The sequence below is a fragment of the Somniosus microcephalus genome, chromosome 30 (genome assembly GCF_052327205.1).
Source record: "Somniosus microcephalus isolate GS21.2 chromosome 30, FLI_Smic_1.0, whole genome shotgun sequence".
Lineage (NCBI taxonomy): Eukaryota > Metazoa > Chordata > Chondrichthyes > Squaliformes > Somniosidae > Somniosus > Somniosus microcephalus.
Window position 1 is genome coordinate 42,449,294 of NC_141016.1, and position 26,406 is coordinate 42,475,699.

Sequence of the window (26,406 nt, forward strand, 5' to 3'; positions counted from 1 at the left end):
AAAAGTCAAGGCAATGGAGCAATGTAGTGAGTTGGGTAAAGATAAGCAGTGTGTGACAGGAAGGGACAGAGAGTTGAACAGTAATCGTGCAACAGCGAATAAGGGGAAAGCAGGGAATAATGGTAAAGAGTTAAAATTAAAGGCTCTTCATCTGAAAGCACGAAGCATTCGTGACAAGATAGATGAATTAGTGGCACAAGGAGATAAATGGGTTTGATCTAACAGCCATTAGAGATGTTGTTGCAAGCTGACCAAGGTTGGGAACTAAATATTCCAGGGTACTTGACGTTTCAAAAAGACAGGTAGAATGGAAAGGGGGGGTGGGGTGGTTAGCCCTGATAATAAAGGACAGTAGTGAGAATAGATCTTAGCTCGGAAGATCAGGAAGTAGAATCAGTATGAGTGGAGATAAGAAATAACAAGGGGCAGAAAACAGTGGTGGGAGTAGTTTCTAGGACCCCAAACAGTAGCTATACCTTTGGACAGAGTATTAACCAACAAATTATAGGAGCTTGTAACAAAGGTAATGCAATAATCGTGGGGAACTTTAATCTTCATATAGACTAGGCAAATCAAATTGGCAAAGGTAGTCTGGAGGACGAGTTCATGGAATGCATTTGAGACAATTTCCTTGAACACCACATCATGGAACCAACCAGGGAACAGGCTATTTTAGATCTTGTATTGTGTAACGAGACGGGGTTAATTAGTAATCACATAGTAAAGGATCCTCTGGGGAAGAGTCAGAAGATGATAAGCATTTCACTCTCAAATCCAATCTGAAATTCTAAGTTCGAAACTAGAGTCTGAAACTTAAATAAAGCCAATTACATAGGTATGAGGTAGATTTAGAAATTAGATTAAAAGATATGACAGTAGATAAGCAGTGGCAAATAGTTGAAGAAATATTCCAAAATTCTCAACAAATATATTCAATGGGAAAAGTGACACATCTGTGGCTAACTAAAGAAGTTAAGGATAGCATTAGTTTAAAAGAGGCTTATAATGTTGCGAAGAATAATAGTAAACCTGAAGATAGGGAGAGCTTTAGAAACCAGCAAAGAATGACCAAAAATTGATTAAAAAAGGGAGAAAATAGAATACAAGAGTAAACTAGCAAGAAATATAAAAACAGATTGTAAGAGCTTCTACAGGTATGTAAAAAGGAAGAGAGTAGCTAAAGTAAACATTGTAAGAAAGTCCCCGAGAGGCTGAGACAGGAGAAATTATAAATGGGGAATAAGGAAATGGCAGAGACTTTAAACAAATATTTTGTATCTATCTTTACAGTAGAAGACACAAAAAGCATAGCAAAAATAGTGGGGAACCAAGGGGCCAATAAGAGTGAGGAACTTAAAGTAATTAAGATCAGTCGAGAAAAAGTACTTGAGAAACTAATGGGACTAAAAGCTGACAAATCCCCTGGACCCGACGGCCTACATCCTAGGGTTCTAAAAGAGGTGGCTGCAGAGATAGTGGATGCATTGGTTTTGATCTTCTAAAGTTGCCTAGATTCTAGAACAGTCCCAGGGATTGGAAAGTAGCAAATGTAACCCCGCTATTCAAGAAAGGAGGGAGAGAGAAAACAGGGAACTACAGGCCAGTTAGACTGACATCAGTTGTCGGGAAAATGCTGGAATCCATTGTTAAGGAAGTGGTAACAGGGCATTTAAAAAAATAATTATGTGGTTAAGCAGAGTCAACATGGTTTTATGAAAGGGAAATCGTGTTTAACAAATTTATTAGAGTTTTTTGAGAATGTAACTAGCAGGGTAGATAAAGGGGAACCAGTCGATATAGTATATTTGGATTTCCAAAAGGCATTCGCTAAGGTGCCACATAAAAAGGTTGTTATGCAAGATAAGGGCATGGGGTTGGGGGTAATATATTAGCATGGATAGAGGATTTGTTAACGGACAGAAAACCGAGAGTTGGGATAAACAGGTCATTTTCAGGTTGGCAGGCTGTAACTAGTGGGGTGCCGCAAGGATCAGTGCTACGGAATCAACTATTTACAATCTATATTAATGACTTGGATGAAGGGACCGAGCGTAATATATCGAAGTTTGCTGATGATACAAAGCTAGGTGGGAAAATAAGCTTTGAGGAAAACACAAAGAGCCTGCAAAGGGATATAGACAGGTTAAGTGAGTGGGCAATAAGGTGGCAGATGGAGTATGTGGGGAAATGTGAGGTTATTCACTTTGGTAGGAAGAATAGGAAAACAGAATATTTTTTAAATTGTGAGAAACTATTAAATGTTGGTGTTCAGAGAGAGTTGGGTGTCCTCGTACAGGAAACACAGAAAGCTAGCATGCAGGTACAGCAAGCAATTAGGAAGGCGAATGGCATGTTGGCCTTTATTGCAAAGGGGGTTGGAGTATAAGAGTAAGGAAGTCTTGCTCCAATTGTACAGGGCCTTGGTGAGACCACACCTGGAGAACACTGTAGTTTTAGTCTCCTTATCTAAGGAAGGATATACTTGCCTTAGAGGCGGAGCAATGAAGGTTCACTAGATTGATTCCTGGGATGAGAGGGTGGTCCTGTGAGGAGAGATTGAGCAGACTGGGCCGATACTCTCTGGAGTTTCGAAGAATGAGAGGTGATGTCATTGAAACATATAAGATTCTGAGGGGGATTGAGAGGGTAGAGGCTGAGAGGTTGTTTCCCCTGGCTGGAGAGTCTAGAACTAGGGGTCACAGTCTCAGGATAAGGGGTCGACCATTTAAGACTGAGATGAGGAGGAATTTCTTCACTCAGAGGGTTGTGAATCTTTGGAATTCAGAGGGCAGTGGATGCTGAGTCGTTGAGTATATTCAAGGCTGAGATCGAAAGATTTTTGGACTCTAGGGGAATCAAGGGATACGGCGATCGGGCAGGAAAGTGAAGTTGAGGTCAAAGATCAGCCATGATCTTATTGAATGGCAGAGCAGGCTCGAGGGGCCGAATGGCCTACTCCTGCTCATAATTCTTATGTTTTTAGGACGATTTGCTATGACCTGTTTTTCACCCAGTGATAAAAGTTAAAATCACCGCCGACATTTCTCAGTGAGAACTTATGCCCAGTCCCGAAACAAGTCTGTGTCGCTTCTGCTCTCACCGCTGCTGAAACCGGTCATTGATAGACACCCAGATATCAAAGTAGATCTCGGGATCAGAGATGTTGTATCGCTGCAGTTCTCTGGCAAGGCAGCTGGAATACTGTTTCAACATGTCCGCATGGTCCTTCCAACGCCGACTCTGGGTCCACACCTGCACAGGAGGAACAGACAGCGTTTGCAGTCACGTAGTTTAGCAGCGAGAGTGCAGACACCCCCCCGGCTTCACACAACACAAAATAACAACAACAGCTCCCCGCTAATGGCAAGTGGGTAAAGCCACCACCAGGTGTACACTAGACCATAGAGACCAGGAAGGTGGCAGCAGTGATTCTTGGACTCTGTGGAGTTTATCAGTCAGGCACCAGTATAGGTGGCGAAACTGGCCTCAGTGTCTCGGAGGCTAGGGAGGGGGAAAAGAAGAAAATTAAAAATCAGCCAGAGTCCCGCTCTCGATCACTGTCCAGGGACATTGGACAAGAACACGACTGGACAAGGCTTGAGAAAGCCAGAATGAACTTGCATTTCTACAGCACCTTTAATATCCTCAGGACGTCCCAAAGCTTCACAGCAAATGCAACACTTTTGCAGTGTAATCACTGTTATAATGTAGGAAACGCGGCAGCCAATTAGTCCCACAAACCCCAATGAGATAAATGACCCGTTAATCTGTTTTTGTGATGTTGATTGTGGGATAAATAATGGCCTGGACACCGGGGATAACTTTCCTGCTCTTCTTCGAAATAGTGCCACGGGATCTTTTACATCCACCCGAGAGCAGACGGAGCCACAGTTTAATGTCTCATCCGAAAGACGGCACCTCCGACAGTTCAGCACTCCCCCAGCACTGCACTGCAGTGTCAGCCTAGGTTATGTGATCTGAGGCAGGGTTTGAGCCGACAACTTTGTGATGGAGAGGCGAGTGTTGGGTCTGAGCGAAGCGGACAGTCTCTGATAGGAAGGTGGCTGTTTAGCTGTACCCAGCTAGAGCCAATGCTTTCAGCATGAGGGGAGAAAAAGGGAAAAAGTAAACCCTGTAAAACACGAACACTGCACAATACAGATGTTGGTAAAGGAACAGTTCCTTTACCCACTCAGGGTGGGAGCTGGCAGTTGGGTTCAGGGCTTTGACAGCATTTTAACTCACACCAGGATTTAGGTAACCGATCTCTCCAGTTACTCCATCCTTATAGGTTATCTTGACGTGTTGGTGCGATCTGGTGTGAACCATCATGTCCCAGGAATATCCGTACAGTCCGTTGGTCCAGTTATTGTATCCCTGCAGGAAGAAGGAGCAATCAGTTAGTCCTACTTTTAACTTTAGCTTTAGTTTTTGTTGTTGGAGGGGGAATAGGACCCTGTGCAGCTGAATGATTGTGTCCATCTTTGGCTAGAATCCTTCCAAGTGATGTTGTAATGTAGTATAAATGCATTGAGGAATTAATCAGGAGAGTAACACAGATCCAGAGATCAAACCACACTTGTGTGTGAGGGACCCCCGTTCAAACACTGACACATTCCCATTCAAATACTGGCACATTCCCAGGGAACCCCAATCAAACACTGAAACATTCCCAGGAATTCCCGTTCAAACACGGACATTCCCAGGGACCTCGATTCAAATACCGACACATTCCCAGGGATTCCCATTCAAACACAGACATTCCCAGGGACCCCCGTTCAAACACATTTGTGTCAGGGGGAAGGGCTGGCGAGTCCAAAACTAGGGGTGATAAATATAAGATAGTCACTAATAAATCCAAAATAACAACAGAAAATGCTGGAAAAACTCAGCAGGTCAGGCAACATCCGTGGAGAGAAATTTGAGTTGACGTTTCGGGTTGGACCCTTCTTCAAAACTGGAAAGAAAAGAAACTGGATCGAAGGCAGGGCTGCGATCGGACAAAAGCATAAAAGAAACAAAAGAAGTAAAAGAGATTAGAAGCTAGACGAGATGGTAATAGGCTGGGATTAGGTGTAAAGTGTACTGGCAGGGCAAAAGATAGCTGCCAGGTGTGAGAGAGAAACAAAAGGAAAGGGGGGGGGGGGGGGAAGGAGTGGAACAATTACAAGAGAAAATGAAATGGGGGCCGAGCTTATGATCTGAAATTGTTGAACTCGATATTGAGTCCGGAAGGCTGCAGACTGCCTAATCGGAAGATGAGGTGCTGTTCCTCGAGTTTACGTTGAGCTTCCGTGGAACAATACAAGAGGCCAAGGACGGTGAGGTCCGAGTGGAAATGGAGCGGTGAATTCTCTAGCTTCTAATCTCTTTTACTTCTTTTGTTTCTTTTATGCTTTTGTCCGATCGCAGCCCTGCCTTCGATCCAGTTTCTTTTCTTTCCAGTTTTGAAGAAGGGTCCAACCCGAAACGTCAACTCAAATTTCTCTCCACGGATGTTGCCTGACCTGCTGAGTTTTTCCAGCATTTTCTGTTATTTCGGATTTCCAACATCTGCAGTATTTTGCTATCGTACTAATAAATCCAATTGGGAATTCAGGAGAAACTTCTTTACACAGAGTGGTGAGAATGTGGAACTCACTACCACAGGGAGTGGTTGAGGCGACGAGCATAGATGCCTTTAAGGGGAATCGACATAAGCACATGAGAAAGAAAGGAACAGAAGGATATGCTGATAGGGTGAGATGAAGTAGAGTGGGAGGAGGCTGGTGTGGAGCATAAACACCGGCACAGTCCAGCTGGGCTGAACGGCCTGTCTCTGTGCAGTAAATTCTATGTAATAAGCAGGAAGCTTCTCTCGAAACTCCTGACCATCTCCGACATTTGTAAAACCAGCACCAGGTCAGTTCAGTCTCCAAGAAGCACTCCCATCTAGTGGCCACACGGAGAATGGTCAGCTTGCATCACACCACCAGTCGAGTGGAGATAGATGGCCTGGCAGACGACAATGTGCAAGAATTTGAAATCCAGCGGTGGTATTGACAGCTTTCCAGACATCAGATTAAAGGTTTCTGCAAACAGAGAAAAGAGGGAACAGGGCACTCCAAAGTGCTGGACATTTCCCCGGCACCGTCACTCTACGTCTGATCAACTGATGGTGCAAAATGCACGACTCTCGGTGGAGTGGTACCAACGTACAGTTCCATGGTCACTCCCCACCTCACCCCTCACTGGGTACAGTTCCATGGTCACTCTGCACCTCACCCCTCACTGGGTACAGTTCCATGGTCACGCCCCACCTCACCCCTCACTGGGTACAGTTCCATGGTCCCTCACTGGGTACAGTCCCATGGTCACTCCGCACCTCACCCCTCACTGGGTACAGTTCCATGGTCACTCCGCACCTCACCCCTCACTGGGTACAGTTCCATGGTCACTCCCCACCTCACCCCTCACTGGGTACAGTTCCATGGTCACTCCGCACCTCACCCCTCACTGGGTACAGTTCCATGGTCACTCCCCACCTCACCCCTCACTGGGTACAGTTCCATGGTCACGCCCCACCTCACCGGGTACAGTTCCATGGTCCCTCACTGGGTACAGTTCCATGGTCACTCCGCACCTCACCCCTCACTGGGTACAGTTCCATGGTCACGCCCCACCTCACCCCTCACTGGGTACAGTTCCATGGTCCCTCACTGGCTACAGTTCCATGGTCACTCCCCACCTCACCCCTCACTGGGAACAGTTCCATGGTCATTCCGCACCTCAACTGTGGCCATTCTTGCACTTTGAGATGAAGGGCAGTGTCAGGAGGCTATTTGAAAGTGGAGAGCGTCACAGCCGATCTCAGTCCTCACTGACCAAGAGCTGGAAACCTGGCTGGCGTTCCACTCTCCAGCCCAAGGGACATGAATGATTTCAGGAGTAAACACCTACCTGAGTGATGAAATGCGAATAGGGTAAAAAGAACTGTTCTGCAAGATAGAGGACAACGAACATCGCCCCCAGCCTCTGTCGCAACGTCAGCGCCGACCCCTTGCTGACGCGCTCCTGGTTTCTGCCCTTCCCGTCAGGTTCCCTGCTGAGATACACACACGAGTTGCTCTGCTGGGGCGGATCAGCGATTGGGAGCAGCTTCCTCAGGAAAGCTGGGAATTTCCAAACTATAGCCCTGGGCCAGTTTGGGTAGCAGAAGAGCGGCGATGTTACCAACATGGTGTAGGCGAACATTCCTGGAAAGAGAGTGACATTCCAAGGGGTTGATTATAAATTGCAAATATAATTACATTTATATTATTTTCTAACTTTCTGACTCCCCTTCCGTCCTTTACTTTCGCCCTCCTCTATTCTTGCTGGGATACAGTTTCACAGGCAACCAGCGACTGTCAACGGGCTATTTGACTATATAGGGCACAGCACGCAGAGCTCACATGATGTCCACTGAGACTGCGCGCGAGGCTCAGCTGTGATGCCAAGATTCTGCTCTGTGCTGCCCAACGAAATGTGTCTGTGGACATCGCGCGTGAGGCTCAGCTCTGATGCTCCCCACAGGTCGAATAGCCTGTTGGCACTCAGGCTGTGGACTCAATGGGGGAACTGGCCATGTGGGTCGGGTGCTGGAGGTTTCCTGCACTGCTCTTAAGTCTCCTGCGCGGCTGTTAAGATTCGATATCGACAAGAAATTTCAAACGAGACTGGAAGAGGAAGTAGTTACCTATGCTGAAGAGCTGGGAGTTCATGCAGTGGAAGTAGGACACGAAGAACAACGCGTACGGGCGGGTGAGGTCGAAGAACAGAAGGTATCCGGCGGTCAGGTCCAGGACAAGACCTCCACCGTGTACGATCAGAATGTTCACCAGCTCCTCCGACAGCACCATCCTGTTCCAAGGGGAAAGGGCACGGGTTAGTGCAACAGATTCCTGAATGGGGCAGTCACCAAATGAAAAGGGTTTCTCCACGCCCACGGGAAGTGGTCCCGATGAAGTCCAGCAAACGCGATGAGGCGTCCCAGCTGGTCAATACCTGGCCTGAGCCGGCATCAATCTCGTACACTGAGAGGAACACGGCCCCATTTACACTGAGGAACACGGCCCCATTCACACTGAGAGGAACACGGCCCCATTTACACTGAGAGGAACACGGCCCCATTCACACAGAGGAACATGGCCCCATTTACACTGAGAGGAACATGGCCCCATTTACACTGAGAGGAACATGGCCCCATTTGCAGAGAGGAACATGGCCCCATTTACACTGTGGGGAACATGGCCCCATTGACACAGAGGAACACGGCCCCATTTACACTGAGAGGAACATGGCCCCATTTACACTGAGGGGAACATGGCCCCATTTGCAGAGAGGAACATGGCCCCAATTACAGAGAGGAACATGGCCCCATTTACACTGAGGGGAACATGGCCCCATTTACACTGAGGGGAACATGGCCCCATTTACACTGAGGGGAACATGGCCCTATTTACATGGTGTGGAATCGGCCCCATTTACACAGAACGTTGCGAGGTGTATCTTCCAATTTGTGTCCTGGTGCCTCCTGGATGGCAGGAGATGGACTGCAGTGGCCAATGTGCAGAAACCCATCCCGCTGTCCTAGATGGGTGGGTGTGAGCAGCACTCGGCCCAGAAATAAACAGGGTTAAAGCCCAACTCCAGAAGTTAATCCAGGCAAACACCTCAGTGCCGTACTGAAGGAGTGCTGCATTGTCAGAGGTGCCGTCTGTCAGACAGTGACCCATTCCAATGAATGTTAAATATCCCATGACTTTACATCACTCTAGGAATGTTGAGCTTAATCGTTTTCTCTCAACCAACACCACTAAAAACAGGTTATTCATCTCATTGCTGCCTGTGGGATCTTACAGTGCACAAATTGTTTGCCACGTTTCAGTATGCAACAACAGTCACTGCACTTTACTGTAATTCATTGTGTGAAATGTCTTGAGGTGTTTATGGGATGTGATAAGGCACTATATAAAGGCCTGTGTAAAGGGCCTCTCCAGTCATGTGCTGGAAGGCGAAGGGCCTGAATCTGTGGTCACAATTATAAATAAGCAGCTTGGCACAAGTACAGAAAATGCTGGAACCAGTCAGGAGGTCAGTTAGCATCTGTGGAGAGGACGGACTGGTTAACATTTCAGGTGAAGACCCTGGGTCAGAATGGTTGTGAAGAAGGGCCTACACCTGAAAGGTTAACTCATCTGTTCTCTCCACAGGTGCTGGCTGACCTGCTGAGTGTTTCCTGCATTTTCTGTATTAGTTTCAGAATTCCAGCATCTCCAGTTTTTTTTGCTTTTAGCTTAACAGAACTACTTACTTAAAGGGATCGAATAGCCAGTGGCCTGCAAGGTGGTTCATGGAGTATCCTTCCACCCAATCAGCATCGAGCTTCTTCACGCCAGCAATGAAATACACAATGAAGATCTGAAAGAGAGAAAGAGCCCCGGGTGGGTAACGCAATGAAGGCTCGACCGATGTGGTCACAGCGACTTCAGTAAAGAGTGACGTTAGCTGTGTGAGAAAAATCCAGGACAATTGTAACCTTCCAAACTGAGTGCGGTCGCATTGAGTGTAAGTGGCAGAGTTCGGGCAAGTGGAAGGTGAGGGGGTGCGTGTTGCTCTGTTTTGCTTCCCTCTCTCAGGCTAATCCAACACTGCGGACGTGGAGCAGTGAGACAATTCAACCGGATAGGTCAGCCAGACAGCTTCCACGAGGGAGGTTGGTGATCAACTGGTTGGTAGGTTCTCTTCCTTCTCTTCTATACCTTTAAGTTGGTAAGTCCTATTAAATAGTGGTGTAATATCATCTATATCGGGGCAGAGGGTCTTCATAATTAATAATAAGAAATTTAATTAATTACACAGATATGGGTGAACAGGTGATGTGTCACTGTTGCGAAATGTGGGAGCTGGTGGACCCCATTGAGGCTCACGGTGATTACATTTGCGATAAGTGTTTGCTGCTGGAGGAACTCAAGCTCCATGTTAAAGAGCTTGAGACCGAGCTTCAGACACTGCGACACATCAGGGAGGGGGAGAAGTTCCTGTTCTTTATCTTTCAGGAGGTGGTCACACCTATGAAATTAATTACTGCAGATGTAGTCCGTGGTCAGGGACAGGATGGTGTGACTACGAGTGAGGAAGGTACAGGGATCCAGGATGTAGTGTTGAAGGAGCCGCAGCCCTTGCTCTTGTCAAGCAGGATTGAGGTTCTTACTCCCTGTGAGGGCAGGAGCGGGGACTGCAGGGAGGATGAGCAACCTGGCCACAGCACCGTGGTGCAGGGGGCCATTCAAGTGGAGGGAGTAAAAAGAAATGTTGTAGTGGTGGGGGATAGATAGGGTTCTCTGCAGTCAAGAGCGGGAGTCCCGAAGGCTGTGTTGCCTGCCTGGTGCCAGGGTTAAGGACATCTCTTCTGGGCTGGAAAGAAACTTGGAGTGGGAGGGGGAGGATCCAGTTGTCGTGGTCCATGTTGGTACAAACGACGTAGATAGGACAAGGAAGAAGATTCTGTTAAAGGAGTATGAGCAACTAGGGGTCAAATTAAAAAACAGAACCTCAAGGGTAATAATCTCTGGGTTATTACCTGAGCCACGAGCGAATTTGGCTAGGACAAATAAAATTAGAGAGTTAAATGCGTGGCTCAAAGACTGGTGTGGGAGAAATGGGTTTTGCTTCCTGGGACACTGGCACCAGTACTGGGACAGGAGGGAGCTGTTCCGTTGGGACGGACTCCACTTGGCCAGTGCTGGGACTAGAGTCCTGGCGAAATCATATAACTAGGGCTGTAGAGAGGGCTTTAAACTAATTAGTGGGGGGGAGGTTTCTCGAGAGCAAATAACAGAAATGACAACGGAGAGGGTCATAGACTTAGGTAGCGGTGGGGAAATTAAAAAACAGAACATGTCAGGAAGGGACAGAAGGTATGGAGTAAAAGGTAAAGTAGTAAAAGGGGAAAAAACAGGAACTAAATGTCACAAAACATATTTGAAAGTTCTTTATCTGAATGCACGTAGCATTCGTAACAAAATGAATGAGTTAACGGCACAAATAACTACATATGGGTGTGATCTTGTGGCCATTACAGAAACATGGCTGCAGGGTGACCATGACTGGGAATTAAACATACCAGGTTATTTAACAATCAGGAAGGACAGGCAGGAAGGGAGGGGAGGTGGGGTGGCTATGTTAATAAAGGAAGGAATCACTATAATACAGAGAAATGATATTGGGTCAAAGGAGCAGGATAGTGAAACAGTTTGGGTAGAGATAAGGAATAATAAGGGGAAAAAAACACTAGTGGGCATAGTCTATAGGCCTCCGAACAGTTGCAACTCTGTTGGACGGAGTATTAATCAGGAAATAGTTGAGGCTTGTAATAAGGGAACAGCTATAATTATGGGGGATTTTAACTATCATATTAACTGGACAAATCAAACTGGGCAGAGCAGCCTTGAGGATGAGTTCATTGAGTGTATTAGGGATGGGTTTCTTGAGCAGTATGTAACTGAACCGACCAGGGGGCAAGCAACCTTAGATTTGGTCCTGTGTAATGAGACAGGATTAATTAAAAATGTCCTAGTAAAGGATCCCCTTGGAATTAGTGACCATAACATGGTTGAATTCCATATTCAAGTAGAGGGTGAGAAGGTTGGATCTCAAACAAGCGTGCTGAGCTTGAATAAAGGAGACTATGAAGGTATAAGAGCGGAATTGATTAGAGTGGACTGGGAAAATAGATTAAAGGGTAAGACGGTACATGATCAGTGGTGTACATTTAAGGAGTTATTTTACAACTCCAAAAAAAATATATTCCACTGAGGAAAAAAGGGTGTAAAAGAAAAGATAGCCATCCGTGGCTAAGTAAAGAAATTAAGGATAGTATCCGACTAAAAACAAGGGCATATAAGGTAGCCAAATCTAGTGGGAAGATAGAAGATTGGGAAGTCTTTAAAAGACAGCAAAAAATAACTAAAAGATTGATTAAGAAAGGGAAGATAGATTATGAAAGTAAATTAGCAGAAAATATAAAAACAGATAGCAAAAGTTTTTATAGTTATATAAAAAGAAAAAGGGTGGCTAAAGTAAATGTTGGTCCCTTAGAGGATGAGACTGGGAAATTAATGGTGGGAAACATGGAGATGGCAATAACGCTGAACAAATATTTTGTATCAGTCTTTACGGTAGAGGGGGGCACGGTGGCATAGTGGTTAGCACTGGTGCCTCACAGCGCCAGGGACCCGGGTTCAAATCTGGCCTCGGGCGACTGTCTGTGTGGAGTTTGCACATTCTCCCTGTGTCTGCGTGGGTTTCCTCCGGGTGCTCCGGTTTCCTCCCACAGTCCAAAGATGTGCAGGTTAGGTTGATTTGGCTATGATAAATTGACCCTTAGTGTTAGGGGATTAAATACGTGGGGTTACGGGGATAGGGTGAGATATGTGTCGGTGCAGGCTCGATGGGCCGAAATGGCCTCTATCTGCACTGTAGATTCTGTGATTCTGTGAGGATACTAAGAATATCCCAACACTGGACAAACAGGGGGCTCTAGGGGGAAGAGGAGCTAAATACGATTAAAATCACTAAGGAAGTGGTACTTGGTAAAATAATGGGACTTAAGCCGGATAAATCCCCTGGACCTGATGGCTTACATCCTAGGGTCTTGAGGGAAGCGGCGGTAGGGATTGTGGATGCATTGGTAATAATTTTCCAAAACTCCCTGGACTCAGCAAAGGTCCCGGCAGATTGGAAAACTGCTAATGTAACACCCTTATTTAAAAAGGGTAGTAGGCAGAAGGCTGGAAACTATAGACCTGTTAGCCTAACATCTGTGGTTGGTAAAATGTTAGAGTCCATTATTAAGGAGACAGTAACGGGACATTTAGATAAACATAATTTAATAGGACAAACTCAGCATGGTTTCATGTTTGACAAATTTGCTTGAGTTCTTTGAGGAAGTAACATACAGGGTGGATAAAGGAGAACCAGTGGACGTAGTGTATTTAGACTTCCAAAAGGCATTTGACAAGGTGCCACACAAAAGATTATTGCTCAAGATAAAAAATCACGGGATTGGGGGTAATATTCTGGCGTGGGTGGAGAATTGGCTCTCTAACAGAAAGCAGAGAGTTGGGATAAATGGTTCATTCTCAGACTGGCAATCAGTAACTAGTGGTGTTCCGCAGGGGTCAGTGCTGGGTCCCCAACTCTTTACAATCTATATTAACGATTTGGAGGAGGGGACCGAGTGTAACATATCAAAGTTTGCAGATGATACAAAGATGGGAGGGAAAGTAGTGAGTGAGGAGGACATAAAAAACCTGCAAGGGGACATAGACAGGCTAAGTAAGTGGGCAGAGATTTGGCAGATGGAATACAATACTGGAAAGTGTGAGGTTATGCACTTTGGCAGGAAAAATCATAGAGCAAGTTATTATCTTAATGGCAAGAAACTGGAAAGTACTGTAGTACAAAGGGATCTGGGGGTCCTGGTGCACGAAACTCAAAAAGTTAGTATGCAGGTGCAGCAAGTGATCAAGAAGGCCAATGGAATGTTGGCTTTTATTGCTAGGGGGATAGAATATAAAAACAGGGAGGTATTGCTGCAGTTATACAAGGTATTGGTGAGACCGCACCTGGAATACTACATACAGTTTTGGTGTCCATACTTAAGAAAAGACATACTTGCTCTTGAGTCAGTACAAAGAAGGTTCACTCGGTTAATCCCGGGGATGAGGGGGTGGTCATATGAGGAGAGGTTGAGTAGATTGGGACTCTACTCATTGGAGTTCAGAAGAATGAGAGGCGATCTTATTGAAACATATAAGATTGTGAAGGGGCTTGATCGGGTGGATGCGGTGAGGATGTTCCAAATGATGGGTGAAACTAGAACTAGGGGGCATAATCTTAAAATAAGGGGCTGCTCTTTCAAAACTGAGATGAGGAGAAACTTCTTCACTCAGAGGGTGGTAGGTTTGTGGAATTTGCTGCCCCAGAAAGCTGTGGAAGCTACATCATTAAATAAATTTAAAACAGAAATAGATAGTTTCCTAGAAGTAAAGGGAATTAAGGGTTACGGGGAGCGGGCAGGAAATTGGACATGAGTCTAGGTTCGGAATGGTCATGGCCCTGTGGGTAGTGGAGTGGGCCCAGGGGCCGTGTAGCCTGGTTCTGTTCCTACTTCGTGTTCTAATTCTGTGTTAGATTTCAGGAGATGGTTTTATTCCTGTTCCTGGCTGGGGTGGAGATCGCCTTTACAGAAGGTAAGTACTGTAGAAAATATAGGGACAGAGTGATCTCCTGGAAGAGTTTCGATCGCCTAGATGGGTCGGAGAGGAATTTCCCAGATTTTTTCTCCCAAATTGGCCATTGGGTTTTTTATCTGGTTTTTCGCCTCTCCCGGGAGATCACATGGGTTCGGGTGGGATGGAGAGTGATAGAAGATTTGAGGTTAGGATCAGATCAGCCATGATCTTATTGAATGGTGGAGCAGGCTCGAGGGGCCGATTGGCCTACTCCTATTTCTTATGTTCTTATGTTCAAACTTAGACACAGTTACAGGTCTGTCATTGAGAGTGGGAGCAATTTGAAGGGATGAACTCAAGGGTATCACACAACATGAAGGAGTATTGGGTTAGGAGAGTCGAGTTTCTGGCAGCGCATTAGTACGGATGGGAGGAACGTACAGGGTTAGAAACATAGAAGATAGGAGTAGGCCATTCGGCCCCTCGAGCCTGCTCCGCCATTCAATGCGATTATGGCTAATCATCCAAATTCAGCACCCGGTCCCTGCTTTCTCCCCATACCCCTTGATCCCTTTAGCCTTAAGAAATATATCCAACTCCTTCTTGAATATATTTAATGTATTGGCCTCTACTGCCTTCTGTGGTAGAGAATTCCACAGGTTCACCACTCTCTGGGTGAAGAAATTCCTCCTCATTTCTGTCCTAAATGGCCTACCCTTTATCCTTAGACTGTGACCCCCTGGTTCTGGACTCCCCAACCATCGGGAACATCCTTCCTGCATCTAGTCTGTCCAGTCCTGTCAGAATTTTATAAGTTTCAATGAGGTCCCCTCTCATTCTTCTAAACTCCAGCGAGTACAAGCCCAATCGACCCAATCTCTCCTCATACGTCATTTCTGCCATCCCAGGTATTAGCCTGGTGAATCTTCGCTGCACTCCCTCCATGGCAATAACGTCCTTCCTCAGATAAGGCAACCAAAACTGCACACAATATTCAAGATGTGGTCTCACCAAGGCCCTGTACAACTGCAGCAAGACATCCTTGTTCCTGTACTCAAACCCTCTCGCTACGAAGGCCAACATGCAATTTGCCTTCTTAACTGCCTATTGCACCTGCATGCTTACCTTCAGCGACTGGTGCACAAGGACACCCAGGTCTCGTTGCACTTCCCCTTCTCCCAATCTATTGCCATTCAGATAATAATCTGCCTTCCTGTTTTTGCCACCAAAGTGGATAACCTCACATTTATCCACGTTATATTGCATCTGCCATGCATTTGCCCAATCACCCAACCTGTCCAAATCATCCTGGAGTTTCTCGACATCCTCCTCACAGCACACACGCCCACCCAGCTTTGTGTCGTCTACAAATTTGGAGATATTACATCTAGTTCCCTCATCTAGATCATAATATATATTGTGAATAGCTGGGGCCCAAGGACCAATCCTTGCGGTACCCCACTAGTCACTGCCTGCCACTCGGAAAAAGACCCGTTTATTCCAACTCTTTGCTTTCTGTCTGCCAACTAGTTCTCTATCCAAGTCAATACCTTGCCCCCAATCCCATGTGCCTTAACTTTACACGCTAATCTCTTATGCGGGACCTTATCGAAAGCCTTCTGAAAGTCCAAATACACCACATCCACTGGTTCTCCCTTATCTATTTTACCAGTTACATCCTCAAAAAATTCCAGTAGATCAGTCAAGCACGAGTTACCTTTTGTAAATCCATGTTGACTTTGTCCGATCCGGTCACCGTTTTCCAGGTTACGGACAGAAAGCGGGGACGTGGGACTAAACATGGCTGCTCTTTCAAAGAGACAGCACAGGCACGACGGGCCGAATGGACTCCTTCTCTGCTGTACGTTTCGAGGATTCTATGAAATAAACCCAGTGAAAACACTGCTTTGTGGACCTTGAGTGCTTTAAGAACCTCAAGCATTAAGTCCTCTCCAGTGAAAAACAATAAAGAACTTGTATTTATACAGCGCCTTTCACTACCTCAGGATGGTCTAAAGTGCTTTACAGTCACTGAAGAACTTTTGAAGTGTGCTCACTGTTGCAATGTAGGAAACAGCCAATTTTCACACAGCAAGGTCCCACAAAACAGAAGTGTGATCATGACCAGATAATCTGTTTCAGTGCTGTTGGTTAAGGGATAAATATTGGCCAGGACACCGGGGAGAGCTCGCCTGCTCTTGCCCCTATTTTAACCAATGGTACGGTGGTCAGTGCTGCTCGGAGCTTTTCCTTTGATCATTCTTAACTCCACGTAGCCTGTCCAAACACTCCTCCTTCTGCATCGTCATTGCACAGTCCTCTCCTCCCACTCATCTGTCCCCGACCTCAAAACAATGCAACTCCTCACCTCCCTCAGTCTCCCCTCCTTCCTACAATCTGCAGCGTTTAAAATCCAAGGCTGGAGTCATCCAAACACTATCTCCTGATTCACCTCATCTTCACTGCTACTCTTTCCAATCTTGTTCACATCATTTTAAAACAAAGCCACGTAGGACCATTAATGCAAGGCACATGACCAGCATCACCCTGCCACTGTTCTGTGACGTGCAGTGTCAGGGACTGAGAGATTCGTGTGACATGCAGTGTCAGGGACTGAGAGATTCGTGTGACGTGCAGTGTCAGGGACTGAGATTCGTGTGACGTGCAGTGTCAGGGACTGAGAGATTCGTGTGACGTGCAGTGTCAGGGACAGAGATTCGTGTGACGTACAGTGTCAGGGACTGAGAGATTCGTGTGACGTGCAGTGTCAGGGACTGAGAGATTCGTGTGACGTGCAGTGTCAGGGACTGAGATTCGTGTGACGTGCAGTGTCAGGGACTGAGAGATTCGTGTGACGTGCAGTGTCAGGGACAGAGATTCGTGTGACGTACAGTGTCAGGGACTGAGAGATTCGTGTGACGTGCAGTGTCAGGGACTGAGAGATTCGTGTGACGTACAGTGTCAGGGACTGAGAGATTCGTGTGACGTGCAGTGTCAGGGACTGAGAGATTCGTGTGACGTGCAGTGTCAGGGACTGAGAGATTCGTGTGACGTACAGTGTCAGGACAGAGATTCGTGTGACGTGCAGTGTCAGGGACTGAGAGATTCCTGTGACGTGCAGTGTCAGGGACTGAGAGATTCCGGTGACGTGCAGTGTCAGGGACTGAGAGATTCGTGTGACGTGCAGTGTCAGGGACTGAGAGATTCCTGTGACGTACAGTGTCAGGGACTGAGAGATTCGTGTGACGTGCAGTGTCAGGGACTGAGAGATTCCTGTGACGTGCAGTGTCAGGGACTGAGAGATTCGTGTGACGTACAGTGTCAGGGACTGAGAGATTCGTGTGACGTGCAGTGTCAGGGACTGAGAGATTCGTGTGACGTACAGTGTCAGGGACTGAGAGATTCGTGTGACGTGCAGTGTCAGGACTGAGAGATTCCTGTGACGTACAGTGTCAGGGACTGAGAGATTCGTGTGACGTGCAGTGTCAGGGACTGAGAGATTCCTGTGACGTGCAGTGTCAGGGACTGAGAGATTCCTGTGACGTGCAGTGTCAGGGACTGAGAGATTCGTGTGACGTGCAGTGTCAGGGACAGAGAGATTCGTGTGACGTGCAGTGTCAGGACTGAGAGATTCGTGTGACGTACAGTTTAAGAGTCACTACTAACCTGCGCCCTCAGCAGAGTGTAATTCCACAGCGGCACCTGAGCATTCCTCTTTTTTGGGTTTCGTAATCCGTCAAGAGACCTAAGAGGTTCAAATTAAAATTAAAAAATTGTGATTTACTGGTGATCAACTGAAGGGAATGTCTGTAGTGAATCTTGTGACTTCAAGCGGCACCTGGCTAGATCTTAATGAAGAATGTCGACCTGGTGATTTGATGAACAATCTGACAGCCGCAGTCCTGGTTACTGAGTTTGGAGCAACTGGGGTCAATGAGAGGACGTTAGATGCTGCCACAGCTCAGTCAGGGGCTCCCCTGAAAGGCCCAGAGGATAAACTCGCTGGATACCACAGACCAGGAAAGACTCAAGTTCAATCTCTAGTCCGTGCTGAGATAGCCAATCTCAGCCAAGGCAGCGGTTCAGGTGATATAATTGGTCTCAATGCACCAGAGGGAGGGGTGTGTGTGTGTCTGTGTGTCTCTCTCCCCCAGGCTCAGTTGTGATGCCCTCCACAGTCCAACAGCTTGATGGCACTCTGGGAGATGGCCAGTCGGAGCAGGTATTGGAGATGCACCTGGGAACCGTCGATACTTATAGCAGCAGCCGAGGAGGAAAAGGGAAGAAAATACAAATGGGAACACAACAGGGGATGGGGATAAACAGAATACACACGAGGGGAAGGAGCTCGAGGTGATCAGGAGACAACACTTCCCGCTCAGTCTCTGAGCCAGCGGGTTGTATTTGCTGAAACCCTGAGCTTCCTACCAGTATCTGTTGGCATCCATGAACGTGAGCTGGAACCCGATGAGTCCGTACAGGTACGAGTGGTTGTTCCATGCGGTCTTATCCAGGAAGAAGTTGTACCAGTATGGGATGAGAAACATCAGGCAGGACAGCCGATAAAAACAGCCAAGCATGATCCCCATGGCACCTGCGGAGAGAGGCGTGGGTTAAAGCATTCTTCTTCTTAGGCAGTCCCTCGGAACCGAGGGTGACTTGCTTCAACACTAAAAATGAGTTCTCAGGTGACTGATGAGTCCAATGCGGGACTTACACTGACATTGGTGCGCCTATCCTGCCAATGGATTTGCAGATCCATCAAATCCACTGGTTAAAGCATTAACCACAGCTTCTCCCTCAGAAATCTCTCAAAGCACTTCACATACAATGAATTGTTTTGAAGTGCAGTGGGCTAGAAGACAATTTGTGCACAGCACGGTCCCAGAAACAATGATGAGATCAATGACTAGTGAAATACTGTGTTATCCCCGCACATAATTCAATGTTGTGCTCAATCTAGGTGAGGTATATCAGTGCTGGGAATTAGAATACTTTTCATTTCCGGTGCCCAGTATCAGCATCAAACACTCCCAGGGCAGGTACAGCACGAGTTAGATACAAAGTAAAGCTCCCTCTACACTGTCCCATCAAACACTCCCAGGGCAGGTACAGCACAGGTTAGATTGTGAGGAAATACGCCATATTTCAAAAAGATACACCATAATATGAACAGAATACTGATATTATTAATACATGATATACTGGATTTAAAAACCTAAAGCCTCGGAGACACAGGCTGCAAACAGAAATACAGGCTTCTGAGATAAAGATCAGTTGTTTAACAAAGTTGTAAAAATCAAACAAGCTTTGAAATGGGAATTAGTTAAATATACTAAAAGAATTACCCCATTGAAATGGCAGTTTGGCGCTTCCGAAAAGGTCTAGAGTTTGGAGGGAACACAATGAAAATGTCCAGTTTGTGTTACCAGCTAACACATTGAACAGAAACACAAACAATAAAAGAGGCATGTGCCTTTGAAAAGATGACATCAAGTAAAAGAAACACCTGCTGGTCAAATAGTTTTTATGTTAAACTTGGAAGACAGGAAACAGGATTAAATATGCAACCAATTGAGATAGCTAGAAATGCATGAAACACTCTGGTCAAAGTTTCTTTAATATATACATAGTAAATGTGATACCAACAAGAACACTTTGAAGATATGACTTCAATAGAGATACCAAGCAATTACATTGTGTTTGTATTGAACTTGGAGCAGTAAGGAGGCTCAACGGCCTAGAAATTCAGTTGCGTGCGCCAGCCGTTAGCGCCTTAGGAGTAGATCTCGAGCGCTAGGCGCTTAGCGCCCGGGCGCAGCGCGATCTGCGCCTCGCCCCGCGATCTGCGCCTCGCCCCAACTTCAGTAGACATTTAGCGCCGGCGCAAAGTCTTTGCGCGCGCCCTGCTGCGCGCGCAGATTATGACGTCATTTCCTCGTGCAACGCCCTTTGTGCGCCCCAAACCGGAACTTCAGTCGCGCCGGCCCATTGTGCGCCGGGCGGCCCTAACGACTGTGGAGTGGAACGGTGCACAGCCGAAGCAGGCCGCGGGGAGCGCAAATTAAAGGGCACTTACCCTGCACTATAAAGGGCAGGCATTTTGCAGCAATCACTCTTGTGCAACGGATTTTTTGAAAAAAACCAAGGAAGGGAGCTTACTGCTTTGGGCCAACACTAGGACAGGTATTTTTGGCTTCAGGCCAGAGCTTTGCAATTCTCCTTCACTGATATCTCATTGTTTCCCAGCATATTATGGGGGCTGCATGGGGTGCCAATGCCGAGTTTCAGGATTATGTCGGAAGGGCTCGCAGACGCTGTGTTAGAGGGGCAGCCCTGGCTAGACGCAAAGGGGGCAACAGGCGTTGGCAACGTGGGCCTTACCCACTCAGGCAATACCGCCAGCAGGTCTCGTATCTCAACATGACTGGCGCGCAATGTGTTAGGAAGCTGCGATTCAGAAGGGAGGTGGTTGCAGAGATCTGCCATCTGCTTCACAGAGATCTGCGTCCACAGCTGAGTTGCAAGACGTCTCTGTCGGTGGAAGTGAAGGTGACGGTGGCTCTGAACTTCTATGCCACTGGCTCCTTCCAATCAGCTGCTGGGGACATTGCTAACATATCCCAGTTCGCCGTGCATTGCTGCATCCACCAGGTCACCAATGCCCTTTTCAGAAGGAGACGCCAATTCATCTCCTTCCCCATGACCCTGGAGAGGCAGCAGCAGCGTGCAGTGGGATTTGCAAGAATCGCGGACTTCCCCATGGTGCAGGGCGCCATTGACTGCACGCATGTGGCTTTGCGGGCACCTCTGGACCATCCCGAGGATTACCGCAACCGGAAGGGCTACCATTCCCTCAACGTACAGCTGGTGTGTGACCACAGGCAGCGCATCCTAGCTGTCAATGCCCGCTTTCCAGGCAGCAGCCACGATGCCTTTATCCTGCGACAGACTACTGTGGCTGACATCTTCCAGGCACAGCCTCACCCAAGAGGATGGCTTATCGGGGACAAAGGCTATCCTTTGTGTACCTGGCTCATGACCCCGCTCCGCGCGCCCAGGACCCCTGCTGAAGAGGCATACAACGAGAGCCATCAAGCGACTAGGAACATCATAGAACAAACAATTGGCGTCCTCAAGCAACGGTTCCGCTGCCTGGATCGTTCCGGCGGATCTCTGCAGTATTCGCCGGAGCGAGTCTCCCAGTTCGTGGTCGTTTGCTGCATGCTGCACAACCTGGCTATCCGCAGGACTCAGGCACTGCCACCTCATGCTGGAGCACCACCTCAGGAGGAGGAGCATGAGGAGGAGGAGGAGGAGTACCAGGCCAGGAGGGAGGCACAAGGTCCAAGGGCCGCCCGTCGGCGGCTTATTGAACGTCACTTCTAGGCCCCGTCAGGGAATGGCTTGTGCCAATGAAAGAACATGAATGCAGCCGCTCCGCAAGCCCTCAGCCGCTTAAGGCAACAAACACTTCAAAGATCAAACATGGACAAGATGAATAAATAAAATGCTTTATTGAACAAACTCAGGGCCCTTCCCACATGAAACCCAAAAACAGACAACACCCCCCAAAAAACAGTCACACACATGATTCACTCCCACAACCTGGGGAGGAATAACAAAACATTTAAACAAAAATGGCCTTCATCCTCGGCCTTAACAAAACAACCATCCCCAGAAACAAAACAACCATCCCAATATAAACAAACATTTGTCCACACCCTCTACTTTGTGGCCCGCGAGGGCGATTCCTTGTCCAGCCTTTGGCGGCCCCTGGCCGCCCTGCTGCTCCTCCTCAAACCATGCCCAGTGGCTACTGCAAGGCTGGGGGAAGGCTCCTGAGGGGCACATGTCGTCACGGCAGATGTCCTTGGGGGTCGGCCTAGACGAGGTCTGGGCCTCGAGGGGCCGGCTGGTGAATGCTGCAGCTGTGGCTGGCCAGCATCAGTCGGACCAGCATCTCGTGGCAGCTCCACTGGGGGAGTGACAGTGGCGGCTGGAGGAATGGGGGTAAGCTGGCGTATGGCAGGCGGCCGCTGGTCAAGTGACACACTGGCACTCGCCCGGGCCCGCACTGCAGCATGCGCTGTAATGTGCCGAACGACAGACCGCTGTGCTGCTACAGCGCGGCGGGTGTCCTGGCGATGCCTGGCTGACGCGAGTGTGGCAGCAGTGAGTGCCCGTGCTGCCCTGGTCTGTGACCGCATCAGACCAGCCAGTGACTGCACGGCACCACTGATCACCTGCCCACTCGCTGCGTGAGCTGCCCCGAATTCCACCCAACTCGCTGCCTGTGCTGCCACGAATTCAGCACGACTCGCGTCCTGTGCTGCCCCGAATAGCTACAAACTCCTGGCCTGTGAGGCCCCGAACTCGGCCACACTATGAGCCAGGGACTCGATGGCCTCGGGCATCCGTGCCACAACCCCCATGAGCTCGGTGTGCCGGCGCGCCGAGTCCACGGACATTTGATCGAGGAGGCGCAGCTCCTCGGAGTTGACCGTCGCCGGACTGGAGGCCGGGCTCTCCCTCTGGGGAGAAGACCGCCGAGCTGGCCGACCCTTCCCGCGTTGCTGGATGCCACTGGGCCCAGCAACTACACCCCTCTGGGAAGAAGGCCGCTGAGCAACCGCACACCCCCTGCGTTGCTGCACGCCACTGGTCCCAGGAGCGACACTCCCCTCCGACACTTCCCCCAGGCTCTCCTCCAGGGAAGACGTGTCCCCTACATTGGCATCCCCTGGCGCGGGCGAGGGTTCCCCTGATGGGCTGCCTTCCTCTTCCGAGGGGCTGTCACTGGCAGCTTCAGGGACCTCCTCCTCACCATCTGAAAGCAGGAAGGGACAAGAGTAGCTTTAGATTGAGGAGAGGGAGTCAGCGAGGGAGGCATGAGTGGTGGCATTCAGCGCATTGGTCGGACAGTGGCAAAGAATGTAGATCTGATGCGCAAGTGGGACGAGAGAGGTCCAAAAGGTGATGTCCTTACCATTGGTGCCCAGAACAGGGTCGGCATCTCCACTGGCAACGGGCCCAATCACCCGGGCTCCCATGAGGCGACCCACGCGCTCTTCCAGGTCAGTGAGCTGCTGGATCTGGGGACCGCCTCCCCCGGTCTCAGTCCGGCTCTTCTGATTGTGGGCCAGCTTGGCCTGCAAGAGAAAGGACGGCCTCTAAGTACACAGTGTGTAGCCCTGATCTGGTGTGCACTGCCTCCCATGGTCGAATAGCTTGGCCAGTGTGTAGCCCTGATCTGGTGTGCACTGCCTCCCATGGTCAAATAGCTTGGCCAGTGTGGAAAGTGCAATTGATGTTCATGCCAGTCCCATAGCTGCTGGATGAGGGCTGGCCATTAGGGCTTTCAGGTCCCCTTGCCCATAATGTGAGGTGCATATGCAAGGATGAGGAGGACACTGGAAAGGGGACTCACTCTGACAATTCTGGTGAGGTCATTGAACTTTTTTCTGCATTGGACAGAGTTCCTGGGGACCTCGCTGTTGGCTGTCACCCTGATGGCGACCTCCCTCCAGGCTTTCCTGTAGATGCTGGTCGCAGGCTTCTTCCCACGGTCCGGGAACAGGTGTTTGCGTCTCCTCTCCAAAGCCCCAACCAGCAGCTTCAAATCATGGCCAGAGAAGCGCTGCGTTCGTTCACGGGCCTTCTGCATCTTTCCCGGCGCTATTTCTGTTCAGCAGCAGTGTTTAGGCCTAGCTGGAGGGCTGCAGTGTCCAGGGCGTGGCAGCAGACGAACTCGACCCTTCCCCCTTTAAGAGCTGGCCGGCGCCAGGGTGTCTGCTGTCAATCAAGAAATGACCGCACCTGCGCTGCGCCCGGCCTCGGCGGTTTAGCTCAGCACCGCCGGCTTTGCGCCTAAAGATAGTTGTGGAACGCCAGTTTTAGCGCTCGAGCAAACTCTTAGGGCGAAGCTACTGAATATCGGCGAAGTGGCCTCGACTTTGCGCCGGGCGCAAACTTTAGCGGCCGCCCAACTTTTCTGCCCCAAAAGTGGCTATACTGAATTTCTAGGCCAACGTCTGTTAAAAACCAGTTAAGCCAATATTAAGAATTGAATGAAAGAATTTTGTAAGAATGGCATCAAACAGAAACCATAGCTGTCATATTGTTTTTATGATGGTTTTTGAAACACCTAAAAAGGTAGAGACATAATTATGCATGCCATAGTTGAATTGACAGTAAGATAGAAAGCATTCAACAGAGGTCTCAATAAAGAAAATTAGCTGACATCAACAGAAAACTTCAAAGAATAAACCACTGCAAAAAGGGTGTAAAAATAAGAGCTTTTCAAACAGAAAGTCAGAACTCGCTGAACAGGCCAAACGTTTCTCAACTTCACAGGCACGCTCTAAGTTTTTAGCTATGAGTCTCGGCTAATCAAAGTAATTGATTTTGGTGGATAATCTGGATTTAGAAGTAAGTAAGAAATGTAGAAATGTAACGAAGTAAAGATTTGAAAATAAAGATCTCTGAGAAATAAGAAATGTGAGCTATCTGTATTTTGAATTGTTAATGTTGCGACTGATTCAACAGAATTGTCTCAAAGAGTCATTCTGTATAAATTCGCGAACCCAATTTCTGTACACTCTTTTGTAAGGAGTGCAGAATTCTGGGGGGTATTCCAGACCCTCATAATATCCGGAAGGTTACAGTCTAGTTAAACTTATTAAAAATGCTATCTGGAGGACGGTAACATCTTCAGTCGTTCCTTTCCTTTAGGGAGAGATAGCCTGAACCTTTAGACCCATTTAAGCGTCTTATGGAATTCGGCTATCTCTAACTTAAGCTGAAGGTGAACGTCTGGGGAATACTCCTGATCTGGGTAGCCCGGAAGGGCTAGGACTTGTAATTATCCCTTCAAGATACAGAGTAAAGCTCCCTCTACACTGTCCCATCAAACACTCCCAGGGCAAGTACAGTGTGGGTTAGATACAGAGTAAAGCTCCCTCTACACTGTCCCATCAAACACTCCCAGGGCAGGTACAGTGTGGGTTAGATACAGAGTAAATCTCCCTCTACATTGGCACAAAAATGTGCCAGAGTCCAACTTAATGAGGATGCGCCATATCGCAACAGTTGGTCATTTTTCCCCATTTCCCACACCAGCCACCTTGTGGCCTTTCTGAATGAGGTCACCAATTAGGGATAGTTTGTTGCGGCCAGCCCGTGCCCACTAGGATCAGGACTGGCACTGCCCACCAACCCATTTCACACGGGTCTCTCGCTGCCACCAGACAGAAGAAACTTTTATCCCAGCATCTGAACTGGATTGGAACTCAGGTCCCAGAGGTGAAAGGTAAATATCTAACCGGCTGTGCAACTCAGTCCTTCTCAATGAAGGATTCTCAAATACAAATTAAATACCAATTGGTGCTGAAGCAAGAATAACACGGAGGCAGTAATTAGGCGACAGGCCGTGAGTGGCTCACTGAAAGCTGACCAGGGGTTAGTGGGTCGGACCTGGTGGACAGCACAGCAATTCAACGGTACAGTGATAAATGTTTGCTCTTTATTTAGCAAAAAGACTAAACGCCTAGTAATTACTTACCTTAGCACCACCCATTAGCGCTGGAATCGTGATGAAAAATGGCAGCCGCCACTCCAGCACCCTTCTCTGGTGCGGGACTCGGCGGCTGCGAGTGGTAGGAGCGAGAGCCTTAGTGCTGCCGATAGCAGCGCTCGCTCTGGAAATGTAAATAGAGAGGGCGACGTCAGTCGGCATGACACAACGACTTAACGTCACCTCAGTGAAGTTGGACCTTAGCGAAGTTGGACCTTAGCGCGGAGTTCAGCGCTGGGTGCGAAGCTCGGTCTGAAAGGCCAGTGTACAGCAGACTGACAGAGGCAGTCAGCAGCTCTTAAAGGGATACACACATCTTTCAGGTGAGCTTGCATTTAAGCTTTTGGAGTGGATTTTTTTGATTTTTATTGAAGTAGTGGCTTGGTGCAATACATGCTAAAAGTTTTTAAAGTGTGCAGGGAGTGCTACTGGATGCTTGTAAGGCCTCAGATGGTAAAAGGAAGGCCTCCGAGAGGACAGAAAATGCTGGAAATACTCAGCAGGTCAGGCAACATCCGTGGAGAGAGAAACAGAGTTCACGTCTCAGGTCGAGATGTTGCCTGACCTGCTGAG

The 26,406-nt window shown here is 48.1% G+C and overlaps 1 protein-coding gene across 2 annotated transcripts in view; it reads right to left on the reverse strand.

The window, feature by feature from the left end:
* The window catches only part of ggcx (gamma-glutamyl carboxylase), a 61,814-nt gene that overhangs the window by 15,246 nt on the left and 20,162 nt on the right, over positions 1-26,406 (reverse strand). For both annotated transcript variants that reach the window (XM_085971375.1, XM_085971376.1), the window contains exons 4-10: positions 18,687-18,852; positions 17,925-18,003; positions 9,335-9,441; positions 7,718-7,881; positions 6,940-7,235; positions 4,246-4,377; positions 3,101-3,252 (exon numbers count right to left, since the gene is read on the reverse strand). In XM_085971375.1, coding sequence (XP_085827501.1) covers positions 3,101-3,252; positions 4,246-4,377; positions 6,940-7,235; positions 7,718-7,881; positions 9,335-9,441; positions 17,925-18,003; positions 18,687-18,852 — 1,096 coding nt within the window. The remainder of the gene's footprint in view (positions 1-3,100; positions 3,253-4,245; positions 4,378-6,939; positions 7,236-7,717; positions 7,882-9,334; positions 9,442-17,924; positions 18,004-18,686; positions 18,853-26,406) is intronic.